The sequence below is a fragment of the Telmatherina bonti genome (assembly GCF_933228915.1).
Source record: "Telmatherina bonti genome assembly, chromosome: 9".
In the NCBI taxonomy this organism is placed as follows: Eukaryota; Metazoa; Chordata; class Actinopteri; order Atheriniformes; family Telmatherinidae; genus Telmatherina; species Telmatherina bonti.
In genome coordinates this window covers 7,522,014-7,536,490 of record NC_136627.1, presented here as the reverse complement: position 1 = coordinate 7,536,490, position 14,477 = coordinate 7,522,014, and the positions used below count along the sequence as shown (strand labels likewise).

Sequence of the window (14,477 nt, the reverse complement as noted above, 5' to 3'; positions counted from 1 at the left end):
TTGATTTAAATTGCAATTCTCACAATTCTCCGATATTCCTTTGTAGACTAAAAATAAAAACAAAAAAATGTACAAAACATTTTTTGTTCGTCATTTTTCTTTATTTCAGTGAGGAAAAAACAACACAGTCAGACCATCATGTGCTGCTATCATGCCCAAGAAGACGAGTAAAAAGATCATTAAAAAATATATCTCAAACAATAAAAATTACAAGTATTTTTACAAGTGAAAGCATCCCTACTCCGGTGGAGTGAATGTTACATTCATCAGCTGTTTTGGTTACATAAAGAATGTCTCTGCTGGGAACACTGAGTCAAACAAAGCGTCAGAAACCTACATTTATCTTCCTGGAATCTCAGTTTGCACTTGATGACATCCCCGCCTGACAGACAGGGCTTTTCACATTCCTCAATATACCTAGATGGGTCAATTACCCCGGAGTCTTATATTTTTGGATATGACATCATTCATAATTCATCCATCAACAGCAGCTCTCATTTCCTCTCTGTCAGGTGCACATTCCTCTCACTTTTCCCCCCGTCTCCTTTTTTTTTAAATCTCCCTCAATCACCTCCTGTACAATCTGCCATGTCTCAGCGTCTGTCTGCATCATTCGCCCTTCTCCCCGTTAAACTGCAGCGTTCCTGGGATTTATGGTGTCATGCAGCTTTGAGCCTTTTCCATTGATCTGTCAGAGAGTAATCTAGATTATTTGATGCCTTTGTTTTCTAATTAGTGAATGACACTCCTCATAAAAACGTCATCTGTTAACATTAGCTGCTGATATTGTCAGTGCTGTGCTGCAGACTGCAACCATGACTGAAAATCTGTGTAACTTTCAGATCGAAGAGTGGGAGGAGAAGCAGCTTGACGAGCAGGTCAATTTCAACAACTGCAAGATCGACCCGGCTCCGTTCCAGCTGGTGGAGCGCACCTCGCTGCATAAGGTCTGACTCTAGATAAAACTGTTTTACCTGTAACTGTAGCAGAAAAGTGCATTGCAGCTGCAGGATAGATGAAGTCGCACAACGTCAGCCGTCACATGTTTATATGCTGCATGTGGAGAACAGTCCCACAGGCTTTCACATTCTCTGACATGTTTTCTGAGTTGGTGTAGATTATGCGGTTGTGTGTGACCTTATGCACCATTTTCTGCCAAAATTAAGTTATTTTATCCGAGGCGTCCAGGTTTCCTGACATGCAGGCTCAGATGGAACTGAAAATGTCTTGGTTTTCTCAGCAGAAGCCAAAACCTGGAAAATAGTTATTAAAACCACGTGATGTAAACAACTGCTGGTAAAGAAAAATACAATTTTTACTTTTAGCATCAGATGATTACCTTAGTTCAAATAATCAAGTCATCATTTCCTGATATATAGTATAATAATAAAGTAGAAATCATCGACATATCCCAGCCTTTACCTAGTCTTATCCCCAGACTCACCCCTGCATCAGACCTCTGGGAGTTTAAAAGTCTGATAAACCCAGATCAGAAGATTATTATTAGATCAGTATCAGATTAGATGTTTATTGAATTTCCCTTTGGGGATTAATAAAGTATTTTTCATTTCATTTTTTCATTTCATTCATTGATCAGTGAATTGTCCTCACTCGTTTGTTACAAAGACTAATTAGGCTACATGTCTGATTATAAATAAACAATATTTCTAAATGATTTAATGTTATTTTGACAAGATGAAGAACAAATGTGTGGATCAGCAGGTTAAAGCAGAGATTTGTACACATTCCAAAGTATGAATACACAATGGTAAATTTCACGTTGTGCGTGGAGATGCTGTCACATATTAAACACATAAATCTGTTGTTAATTCAGCTTTCTGGAAAGTTTTCACTCAGATGGAAAAACATGTTCGGCTCAAATATGCATCTCCAATTGGTCCAATTTGGCTTTGATTTACAAAATTAGCTGAAGGGGAGTGTGACGATGATTATTCCCATGTTGCTGCTGGGAAGCTGCCAACAGGAAGGCTTCCAATGTTAGGACCACATCTGATCGACATCATGCCATGCATCACATCCAGACATCTGTACCACATGTGGTCCACAGGAGATCTGTGATAATCCAAGCCAGGTTGGCAAGTGACAACTGGTCCACATCTGGCCCAGTGCCGTGACTCGGGCTCCATTCAGACTGCAGGGCTCGCTGCTCATATCGGATGATTTCGTGAAATCCGAATTTTTTGAAAGTCCGTTCACATTTCCGATCAAACGTGACTTGTATGTGATCTCCTGGATGAACCTCATGCGCACCAGAAGCGTCCCGCATGCGTAGAAGACACGGCGACGTGCAGTGAGCGTGCGTGTGACGTCTATGTGTTTGCAGAGGTAAACATGGACGGCAGCAGAGCATTTATTATTTCAAAAGTTTTGTCCAACCGTAAAAGTTAAATAGAATTTAAAAGTTTTGTCCAATCGTAGCCACAACATTGTGAATGGGTTCGTTTTAAGGAGACGTTTACGAAAGAGGAAAGTAAAAGTTTTGGCCAAGACTTTTTGTGGAGCTGCAGCAGCAACAACTGTAGAGAGAAATGTTTGGGTACGGAGTCGCCGTCAGGATTGGTGGGAGAGTGATGTGAGAGCATTTACTGATAAAGAGTTCATAAACAACAAACACAGAATAATGACGTTTGTCGCGTGTCAATGACGCGTCTGTCGGATTAATGCGACCTGACCGTTCAGACTGAAGTCGCATGGCAAAAGATCAGATACATATCAGGTTTAGGACCACATATCCAAGCAGACTGGGTCGCATTTGAAAATATCAGATCTGTGTCGTTCAGACTGTTAAGAAAAGATCGGTTACATGTCGCATCGGGGCTCAAACACCGGGTTTAAGTCGCTTCAGCCTGTAGTGTAAACGTAGCCTTAGACATAAACGGATCCAGCCAAACACGTCTGCTATCTGTTCCATTTTCCTCCATGAGCCTCCACTTTAATTAGATCAGATTGGTTTCCCTGTACGAACTTTTGACTCCATATTCCATACACACTGTATTCCTGTGGTGTGTGGTGACATTAAGCAGCTTACAAACGATACAGAAACAGCACACACACACACACACACACACACTTCACTCAAGCTTCTTCCCTGGTGAGTTGAGGAGAAGCTGAAGCTCTTCAGTACTTGTGTTGATTTAGTTTTCTTACTGCAGTACAGTCATAAACCCCAGAGGAGGCTGTGTATTCTCACACACACACACACACACTTTCTGTACGCGCACACAGTAACTGCAGCTTGCCGGCGGCTGTGGCAGCACCTAATGTCCTCCATTCATAACGCTGCCTTCTCTCCATCGTCCTCGCGGCTCTGTGTGAATACTCTTTAAACATTTAAGAGAGGGATCCTGCACCAATCCATCTCACCCCCTCCCTCCTCTGCACACTGCCAGACCCAGAACCTCGCAGCACAACCTCCTTCAGCATATTAAACACTGCTCGCCTGCACGCTGCTGCCTGTGTGCGAGAAGTTATTGTCTCTAGAAACCATTTACTTTTATGTGTCTTTGTCTGCAGGCTTTTTGTAAAGGACAACTCTGCGTCTCAGAGTTTCTACATATAAACATTTTCCTCCAGTCACTGAGCAGAGCTTATGATCAGGATCAGGATTTAAACGTGAGAAAAAATGAGACAGAAATCTGTTGTTGAGAGGGAATGAGACCCTGTGGTTTTTCTGTGGTCTTCAGCGATCATTGGTGGAGACAAACATAGTCATCCGCACCGGTTTCACCACAGTCCCCATCCTGCCAAGCCAAAGATTACTCTCTCTGATTAAATAAAAGCTGAAACGATCTCTGCAGAACCTTCCATCAGTCGGTCATAATGTAAGGCAAGGCAAGTGTATTTGTATAGCACATTTCATGTCAAAGACCATTCAAAGTGCTTTACATAAAACATTGAAAGCATTACAGAAAAAAAGCATAACAGAAAATACAAATAACAGAATCATCATAAAATCATAAATTATATTAAAATATTTCAAAGCAGAATTAAGTCAAAGTTACTGTGCAGATGTCATGCATAGGCGCATGAGAAAAGAAATGTTTTTAACCTGGATTTAAATGTTTCTACATTGGGTGAAAGTTTAATCTCCACTGGCAGCTAAATGCTGCTTCTCCATGTTTAGTCTGGACTCTGGACTCTGGTCTGGATTCTGGTCTGGTCTCTGGTAGGATTCTGGTGTGGATTCTGGTCTGGACTCTGGTCTGGATTCTGGTCTGGACTCTGGTCTGGACTCTGGTGTGGATTCTGGTCTGGACTCTGGTCTGGACTCTGGTGTGGATTCTGGTCTGGACTCTGGTCTGGACTCTGGTCTGGACTCTGGTGTGGATTCTGGTCTGGACTCTGGTCTGGACTCTGGTCTGGACTCTGGTGTGGATTCTGGTCTGGACTCTGGTCTGGACTCTGGTGTGGATTCTGGTCTGGACTCTGGTCTGGATTCTGGTCTGGACTCTGGTCTGGACTCTGGTGTGGATTCTGTTCTGGACTCTGGTCTGGACTCTGGTCTGGACTCTGGTGTGGATTCTGGTCTGGACTCTGGTCTGGACTCTGGTGTGGATTCTGGTGTGGATTCTGGTCTGGATTCTGGTCTGGATTCTGGTCTGGACTCTGGTCTGGATTCTGGTCTGGACTCTGGTCTGGACTCTGGTCTGGACTCTGGTCTGGACTCTGGTCTGGATTCTGGTCTGGACTCTGGTGTGGATTCTGGTGTGGATTCTGGTCTGGACTCTGGTGTGGATTCTGGTCTGGATTCTGGTGTGGATTCTGGTCTGGACTCTGGTGTGGATTCTGGTCTGGATTCTGGTCTGGACTCTGGTCTGGACTCTGGTCTGGATTCTGGTCTGGACTCTGGTCTGGACTCTGGTGTGGATTCTGGTCTGGACTCTGGTCTGGACTCTGGTCTGGACTCTGGTCTGGACTCTGGTGTGGATTCTGGTGTGGATTCTGGTCTGGACTCTGGTCTGGACTCTGGTCTGGACTCTGGTGTGGATTCTGGTGTGGATTCTGGTCTGGACTCTGGTCTGGACTCTGGTGTGGATTCTGGTGTGGATTCTGGTCTGGACTCTGGTCTGGACTCTGGTCTGGACTCTGGTCTGGATTCTGGTCTGGACTCTGGTGTGGATTCTGGTGTGGATTCTGGTCTGGACTCTGGTCTGGACTCTGGTGTGGATTCTGGTCTGGACTCTGGTCTGGACTCTGGTCTGGACTCTGGTCTGGATTCTGGTCTGGACTCTGGTCTGGACTCTGGTCTGGATTCTGGTCTGGACTCTGGTCTGGACTCTGGTCTGGATTCTGGTCTGGATTCTGGTCTGGACTCTGGTCCTGACTAGTTGACCCGAGTCTTTGGATCGAAGAGCTCTGCTTGGTTTATATTCTCTGAACAGATCACAGATGTATTCTGGTCCTAAACCATTCTGGGATTTCTAAACATCCAGCAGGGTTTTGAAATCTATCCTGTGACTGACTGGAAACCAGTGTAAAGATTTTATAACTGGTGTGATGTGTTCAGACCTCTTAGTTCTAGTTAAAGCTCTAGCAGCAGCGGTCTGGATGAGATGCAGATGTTTAATGCTCTTTTTAGGAAGTCCTGTTAAAAGACCGTTACGGTGATCCAGTCTGCTGGAGATGAATGCATGGAGGAGTTTCTCCTGGTCTTTCTGGGAGACTAAACTTCTAGAAACTGTAGAAAAGGTGTGAAATGTCCTCAGAGAAACTGCGACATCCTCCGGTGGAGAAACCCGACAGCTTCTGTAAAAGTTCCCGTTTCTTTACCGACATCTCGGATGGAGAAACTCCCTGAAATCTGAAGGAGTTGAGAGCTAAAGTCCAGTTTGTGTCAGGATGAAAGCTTTCAGATCCAGCTGCAGAGTTATGGAGCTCTCGCAGTGACGGCAGACTGTCACACATCTGTCGCTGTTTCTGATGGTAAGGAGTGGAAAAAAGTGACAGAGCTCTAATTAAAGCTCAGACGCAGAACATTTGATCTCAGCTGTTGGTTTTGTGCAAAGCGAGGTGCGAGTCTTCCACAGTCGGCACCTTTCAGATCATCCTTTAAGACCTCAAGCTTAAATTATTAATGCTTACACATACATCTTTCATTTTACTCCACTTTTCTGAGGTTTGGTCGCCAAGGCAACAGGTTCAGAAAAGACATCACCCTCCTCCCAGCGACACTTCCCACATCCTGCTGAGGAATTCCAAGGCATTCCCAGGAAAGAGAGATGAATACTCCCCATTCCCAGTCAGACATTTCCAGAATATTTCCATAGGGAGGCAGCCAGGAGGTATCTGATCAGACGCCCAAACCACGTCAGCTGAAACCTGTTGATACTGAAGAACCTCAGCTCAACATCAAGCTCTCTCCAGATGTGGGAACTGTTCAGCTGACCTGAGCCGGACCCGCTTCTGAAGGAAGCTCCTTTCAGCTACCTGTGTCTATAATCGCATTCTTTCGGTCACTACCCAGATCTCCAGACTCTAGACGTGGCTTTGAGCAAGAAGAGACCAGTAAATGGAAGCGTTGCCTTTCGGCTCAGCTCTTTCTTCACCCCAACAGACCAGTGCAGCGTCTTCATCATTGCTGATGAAGCCAACCAAACCGCCTGTAGTGACGTCATGCTTGCCTGTGGAAGTGTTGCAAGCGCTGTTTCGACATGTTGCGTCAGCATGCCAAGAGTCACATGACCACACCGATGTCTTGTTGCATCACACCAAGCTACCTCACAGGGATTTTGAAGGGTCTGGTCTTGTCAGTCTGGATACATTACAGCAGTGTTTCTCAGTCCCGTTCCTCAGGACCCCCCTGTCCTGCATGTTTTATATGCAACTCTAAGTTAACACACCTGAATTAAATTAAGAGTTTATTAACAGCCTGCAAAGAACTTGATGAGGAAGTTCAATAATCTGACTGTGACAAAGTGGGTAAGGTGCCACCACTTGTCACTGTTAACACAAAAACAGCTAACCATTTTGTATTTGAGGTACTGATACTCTTCTTTATCCTCTCAGTGGTAAGCAGACACCAACTATTCTGGGTTTGTTTGTGTTTTGTGTTTGAGCAAAGTTAAAATATATAACCAATAGAAATAATTTGGTTTAATATTCTCTTTGCTGTGTTAATGAAATGTTAGTATTCTTGATTTACTTATCATACTTATGTTCTAGGACCAAAAGGAGGAAGAGCTGCTCATGTCCTGCATTTAGAGGGTTTTACCCAACTGGTGATGTCACTGGATGGTACCAAGTATGGGAAGGGGGGGAGTTGTATTGTGTTACAGGAATTGGTTTGTCTTTTATAGGATCTGTATTGTACCAGATGTTTGGGGATGGGGAAACAGTTTGGAGAGTTATCTGTGGCAGCGGGGAAAGAATGACTAGGACATTATTTAGCGCGCGTACCTGAAAGGTGGAAGATGCTGGGGGCGGCCATGTTGGGATTCAGGTGTGAGGGTATTTAAGGCGGGCATTTTGTTTGTCCGCGAGAGCCAATATTGATGTAGCAGGGTGCATGTTAGATTACTTTAGGCTTATTCGATTTCAGTTATGTTTAGTGGGTAAAATTTAATGTGTGTAATGATAATTTTCCATTGCGGGTTTCTATGTATTTTAAGACAACATGCACCATTGCACAATAAAGTCTCAACTTGTTGGAGGACGTCTGCTGACTCTCATCTGTTAGCCACTCTGGCCACGCAACCTACAACACTCTTTGGAGGAAGAACATGTCTAAAACATGCATGGCAGGGGGGCCTGAGGACTGGATATGAGAAACACTGCTTTAAAATGAGTTGCAATGCCTAAATACAATGAAGCAGTCACCATCACAAGCACCTTTTACTCCTATTTTATCATTTAAAAACAAAAACACGGATTTAGCTGGAAAAGTTCTTCTGATTACAGACTTTATATTACAAATATAGTAACCTAGCAACCACCTTTGTAATCATTTATATGAGAGAGAAGAGAAGAGTAAGACGGAGTTGAGAATATGTCCTTCATCCTTAAACACGGAGTGTTTGATGAAGTCCCATCAACGTTTTCCCTCAAACACATCTCACATGTTCAGCCAGCAGATGTTCCATCGGCTGGATCAAAGGATTCAAAGCAGTGAGTCGCTTCAGTGCTTCGCTTTCACCCTCCGCATACATCTGCACTTTTCTCGCTCCATTTTCTGCCATTTCCACAAACAAAATCATGAGTTCCTTTGACCTAATGGTGCACAACAGAGACTGCTATACCAGGTACTCCTGCAGCACCGAACCCCCTGAGAAACATCTACGTGTGGACTGGATGGTCAACATGTCTGGTAAAGATCTGGTCCACTACTTCACGACGTGGGCAAAGCTGCTGTGATATGTTGATACTTGAGGTGGTCCCATCACTGTGGAATACTTCTTTAATCAGTCATCTGATCCATTCGTAGCAGAAATATATTTTCACCCAGTTTCATTCTGAGATACCAGCTCACCAGCACCATGCCGACTCAGACCTGCTGGGTCCAGCTCACAGATGAAGTGATCTGAGAATTGAGCCATTAACTGGCGATCTATGTGAGACCTTGAGCTCCAGTTTGGGTTTCTTACTGGTATTTGGTGGTCCTAAGTAGAACCTGAAGCTTTGTTAGCTATTAAACCTGTGAGGTTCTCTGACTAGTCTTAAACTGAGGTTGTTGTTTTGGATGTTTTTTAACTTCCTGTTTCAGTTCAGATCATCTCATTGTGCCTTCTCAATCCCACCTTCTCTTCCCGTCCTTTTCCAGACCCACACCATCTTCTCGCTGCTGGGCCTGGACCACGCCTACGTCACCAGCATTGGACGCCTCATCGGGGTGGTTTCACTCAAAGAGGTGAGTGTCCCTGCAGGAGGAGACTAAATTCTGTATTATTTCCTCCAAAATTATGTAAACTGTTTCACTTGGGCATGTTACATGCTCTGCGAGAAGCGGGAAGTTTGTCCTTGCTCTCAAGTCTAAAAGAACCAGAACTAAGACCATATACACATGTAGCCATGGTTTTTGTCAAACAGAATGTCTTTTATCCTCTGGATAGTAAAAAAAGAAATTAATTCCCACCTCGCTGCATAACTGCGTTGTTAAGCACATCCATGAGCGGTAAGACACCCCTAATCCTGTCCAATCAGAATAACCTTCCATCTCATGATGTCACTCCCACAAAACACACAACATGCCTCAAACATGTCTTTTGTCTTCAGCTGTCTATGTGGAGCGGTACTGACAGCAGTGTAAAAACCATAGACCGTATATGAAAGATGGACAGAGACTCCGGCAGTCAAAAGTGAAGCCGATTCCGAAGTGCATAAAACTGCAGTTCCCCCTTCATCCACTAGGGGCTGCAAAACAGAGCAAATCCCCATAGACTCCCATGTTAAAAAGACCAACTTCACAGCAGAAATAAACATGTTTACAGCCTGGTACAAAAATCCATTTTAGGTTTAATAGGTCAGGTTTACCTTCATGATAACTGGGGGGAGTGAACTTTTTTTCTAACTCGCCCTTTTGAAAATAATTTATTCTCAAAGTTCTGCAAATTTAGGGGCGTGTCCTTTTGATTGACAGGTACCCAATCTCCCGCTTCAAGTCAGAAGAACGTAGAATAACCGCGGTCTTTAGCCGGTTAACAACGTGACTTAGTTTTACCCCGCTTATCTCCGTTAGCTGGTTAGCTCCCGTTATCTCCAGGTTAGCTCGGTTAGCTCTTAGCTACACAAAGCTCGGAGTTCGCTCGATGTCAATAATCCACCTTGACGCTCACGGCTCCACCTCTTTGCCCATATTTGGATTTTCCGAGCAAGAAGTCACGCATGACACTGCCAAGATGGCGACGGTAGGAACCGCCCACCGAGCTTCAATTCAGCTCTTCAGAAACCTATGGGTGACGTCACAGAGGCTCCACCCATCTTTTATATGCAGTCTATGGTAAAAACACACAAAGCGTCTATACAATGGATAACGCTAACACAGTTCCGAGGACGTCAGTGTTGTTGGAAACAAAGGTCACACACGTGACATCATGGTATTTTTTGTTTCAAAACTTAAAACCCTGGTTATATATGTTACATGCAGACGTGCAAATAGAGAATCTTCGCAATCTTTGCAATCTGGAGGTTTTTTAAAGAATCTTTTTGAAATGCATAAATCTGCGTTTTCATGTGGATGACAGGCCCAATCAGAGAAAAATACCTTCGTTTTATGAGATACCTGCTACGTGTGGACAAGGCCAAAGTTAGTTTTTGTCTGGTCCATTCATCCCCTTGGAGCAGCTTGGTCTGCAATGACAAGGTTATTTTATTTTTAATAAGAAACTGAGTCTGTTTTCACTAGTTGGGTTGTGCAGACGACTTTAAATGTCTTTAAATGCCACGTTTTATTCATGTTCACAGTTTCTTACCACCCCAATCAGCTGTGAACGGTCCATTCAACCTGCTTCAGCAGAACTGCGGACCACCTCAAATGTCCGACCAATCACACAATACTTCTCTGAGCCCCACGAGAAGGAAGCTCTGCTTGACTGATGCGTCGAGAAAAAGCCGCGAGCTGTGCCCGACCACGAGAAGCGAGAACTTTCTCTTGTTCTCGCGGCCTCGAGAACAAGAGAAAGTTCTCGTTTCTTGTGCAGTATGTAACAGGCATTAGTTTTTCTGAACTTTTATTTCCACAATCTCTTCTTTGTTCACGTCTTTGACATTCAGCTCTGTGGAAAGTTTTCCACAGGCAGCACGCTCCTCGCTGTTTAACTGTAAAATCACTGTCAGCATCGTCTGCTGTCACTCTGCTGCACTCACACGATCCCCCCCCCCCCCGCCGGCTTGTGATGTACTGCAGCAGACAAAAGGCTGTGAATATTACCGTCTCCATCTATTGTCTGTTCTCTGCCCACCTCCCACTGCCTCCATCTCCGCTGCGCACAAACAACTAAAAACCACTTACTCTTTGTGAATTGGCCAGGAGGTGGAGAGAGTACTGTTGCTAAGTGCGGTGCTGCGTGCCAGCCCCTGACATTTAGGCTTTTTTGTTCTGTTTTTCACCAGCAGATGACAAATAAATAAATAAATTAAACATCCAGAGCAGATAAAGCCCATCCTGTGTTGTTGTGTCTCTGATGCATGTGGGGAACATGCCTTCTCCTGTCTGGATTTCAAGCTTCTGAATCAGCCAAACTGGTCCTGAAAACACTGAGATGGGATGAAGCAGACTTTACAGCAGTCATCTCCAGAATCTCTGCCCTGCAGGCATTTTTAACTCTGCTCTCTCCAAACATGAGACGCGATGTGTTGCATTGTTTCACTGTTCAGAAGACAACAAAGTTTCACTCCTGTTTTACTGAATGAACTTTACCTCAAGAAGGAGACCTGGTTCAAATAAGTTAGGAAGCAGTTACTGCTGACTGATTGCTTGTTTAAATGTATTTAATGATTTAAAATAGAGATTTTATGTTATAAAAATAGGAGGAGAAACAGATATAGTCCCAAAAATCTGATCAAATTTGGATTTTTTTTACAGACATTGACAGCATGCAGAGCGGATGTTTACCTCCGGTTGGTTGCAGCTGCACTGTTTATGAAATTCATATAGAAAACTAGCTACTGTTGATTAGAGTGATTTTGTTTGACTAAACCTCTGTACAGTAAATGACGTGGTGTCCCGCTCGAGCCCTGAAACGGAGCGTGCACTGAGGCAGCAACGTCTGCATTCTGACCTGCAGATTAATGAACATTCAGCCATTCTGCACGACGTCGCTCGCAGAATCTGCAGATTTGTAACTTGACTTTGCCTGCCTCACTGTAAACTCTGCAAGGGGGTTGTGGGGAGTAGGTAGCATCCAGAAAGCCAGCATTGTTTTTTGTTTTTTGTTTTTTTTTATTATTCTTTGATTGCATAAACAACAACAGCTAGCTGAATGCAATGTTTAAACAAACACAACCATGCTCGGCAACAAATTACATAATTCCATGTTAAACTCTTATCGTAGTTTTTTTTCATTCAGTCGCTTTTGGTTTTCAAGCACTTTTAACAAATAATTATCATTTGTGTTTTATTATTTATTTTTTATCCTATCCAGCGTCATAGCAAGCAGAGTTATGGTATGGCTGCCATGTTGAGATGAGCAAGTTGGCTTTGCCAAAGCATGTCATGGTGCAAGATTTAAAGCATTTATTGTCATGCATCAATAGATAGATACTTTATTAATCCCGAAGGAAATTGTGAACACCAGCTGCTCATGCACTCATAAAAGGAACTTTCATACAAAGTGAATAGGTAAAAAAAAACACCTACTAAAAACAATAAATACATATAGTAAAACATAATAAATATAGTAAAACATAATGAATATATTAAAACATAATAGATATAATAAAACATAATATATACAGTAAAACCAAATGGATATAGTAAAACATAATAAATATAGTAAAACATAATGAATACAGTAAAACATAATAGATATAATAAAACATAACAAATACAGTAAAACCTAATGGATATAGTAAAACATAATAAGGGAAATAAAGCCTAATGATGATAATAGAGAAAATGATCATCATCAGTCTGCTCATAACGTACTACAGTTAAGAAGCAGGTATCCAGGTACAATAAAAAAAAATCTTACTTTACCATCAACACTGAATACAAGAATTTAAGTACAAGTACACAAACTTAAATTGAAAAAAAGATCACAACAGCCAAGACCTAAACTACTTTTAGCAGGAGAGAAGAACTCTCCATCCATCAGGTGTGTTTTGCTGCTGTTACTTTTGTTTTTATTTTTTTTTTTTTTTTTTTTTTTTTTTTTTGTTCCGGTTCGAGTCTCGGCTCTGCTGGCGGGGAAACCAGTAGATCTGTGAAATACGAGCATCATCTTGGGAACGAGCTTTTATTGAGTCAGAGCTCCAGATTCTAACATTGGTTCATGTGAGCAACGTGCCAATCACCAGCCAGGCCCCCCTATTCACCTCTCTGGTGGGGAAGGAGCCTGAGCTTGTGCGCGAGGTTGAGCGGTTCCGACTAGATATAGTTGGACTCACTTCGACGCATGGCTTGGGCTCTGGAACCAGTACCCTCGAGAGGGGCTGGACCTTCTTCCACCCTGGAGTTGCTCATGGTGAGAGGCGCCGAGCAGGTGTGGGCATTCTCATCAGCCCCCAGCTTGGTGCCTGTACGTTGGGGTTTACCCCAGTGGATGAAAGGGTAGTTTCCCTCCGCCTCCGGGTGGGGGGACGGGTCCTGACTGTTGTCTGTGCTTATGCACCGAACAGCAGTTCAGAGTACCCACCCTTTCCGGAGTCCTTGGAGGGAGTGCTGAAAGGTGTTCCTTCTGGGGACTGGGCATGGGAGGAGTTCGGCGAGGCCATGGAGAAAGACTTCCGGACGGCTTCGAGGCAATTCTAGTCCACCATCCGGCGGCTCAGGAGGAGGAAGTAGTGCTCTGTCAATACTGTGTACAGTGGAGATGTACTTCGGAGACCTCCTCAATCCTACCAACACGTCTTCCGATGAGGAAGCAGAGCTGGTGGACTCAGGGGGGGACTCTCCTATCTCTGGGGCTGAAGTCACTGAGGTGGTCAAAAAGCTCCTTGGCGGCAAGGCCCCGGGGGTGGATGAGATCCGCCCAGAGTTCCTTAAGGCTCTGGATGCTGTGGGGCTGTCCTGGCTGACACGCCTCTGCAACATCGCATGGACATCGGGGGCAGTACCGCTGGATTGGCAGACTGGGGTGGTGGTCCCCCTTTTTAAGAAGGGGGACCAGAGGTTGTGTTTCAATTACAGGGGAATCACACTCCTCAGCCTCCCTGGTAAGGTCTATTCAGGGGTCCTGGAGAGGAGGGTCCGCCGGATAGTCGAATCCCGGATTGAGGAGGAGCAGTGTGGTTGTCGTTCTGGTCGCGGAACAGTGGACCAGCTCTATACCCTCTTTGGGGTCCTGGAGGGGGCATGGGAGTTCGCCCAACCAGTCTACATGTGCTTTGTGGACCTGGAGAAGGCATTCGACCGTGTCCCCCGGGGGCTCCTGTGGGGTGTACTCCGGGAGTATGGGGTACCGGACCCCCTTGTAAGGGCTGTCCCTGTACGACAGGTGTCAGAGCTTGGTTCGCATTGCTGGTAGTAAGTCGGATTCGTTTCCGGTGAGGGTTGGACTCCGCCAAGGCTGCCCTTTATCACCGATTCTGTTCATAACTTATATGGACAGAATTTCTAGGTGCAGCCGAGGTGTTGAGGGGATCCGACTTGGTGGCCTCAGGATTGGGTCCCTGCTTTTTGCAGATGACGTGATCCTGTTGGCTTCATCTGGTCGTGATATCCAGCTCTCGCTGAGCTATTCGCAGCTGAGTGTGAAGCGGCGAATCAGCACCTCCAAATCTGAGACCATGGTCCTCAGCCGGAATAGGGTGGATTGCCCTCTCCGGGTCGGGGGTCAGGTCCTGCCTCAAGTGGAGGAGTTTAA

At 44.6% G+C, this 14,477-nt stretch overlaps 1 protein-coding gene across 2 annotated transcripts in view; it reads left to right on the top strand.

Annotated features, from left to right (window-relative positions):
* LOC306760045 (chloride channel protein 2-like) overlaps window positions 1–14,477 on the top strand; it is a 170,267-nt gene that overhangs the window by 154,414 nt on the left and 1,376 nt on the right. For both annotated transcript variants that reach the window (XM_079245811.1, XM_079245810.1), the window contains 2 exons: window positions 843–947; window positions 8,777–8,863. In XM_079245811.1, coding sequence (XP_079101937.1) covers window positions 843–947; window positions 8,777–8,863 — 192 coding nt within the window. The remainder of the gene's footprint in view (window positions 1–842; window positions 948–8,776; window positions 8,864–14,477) is intronic.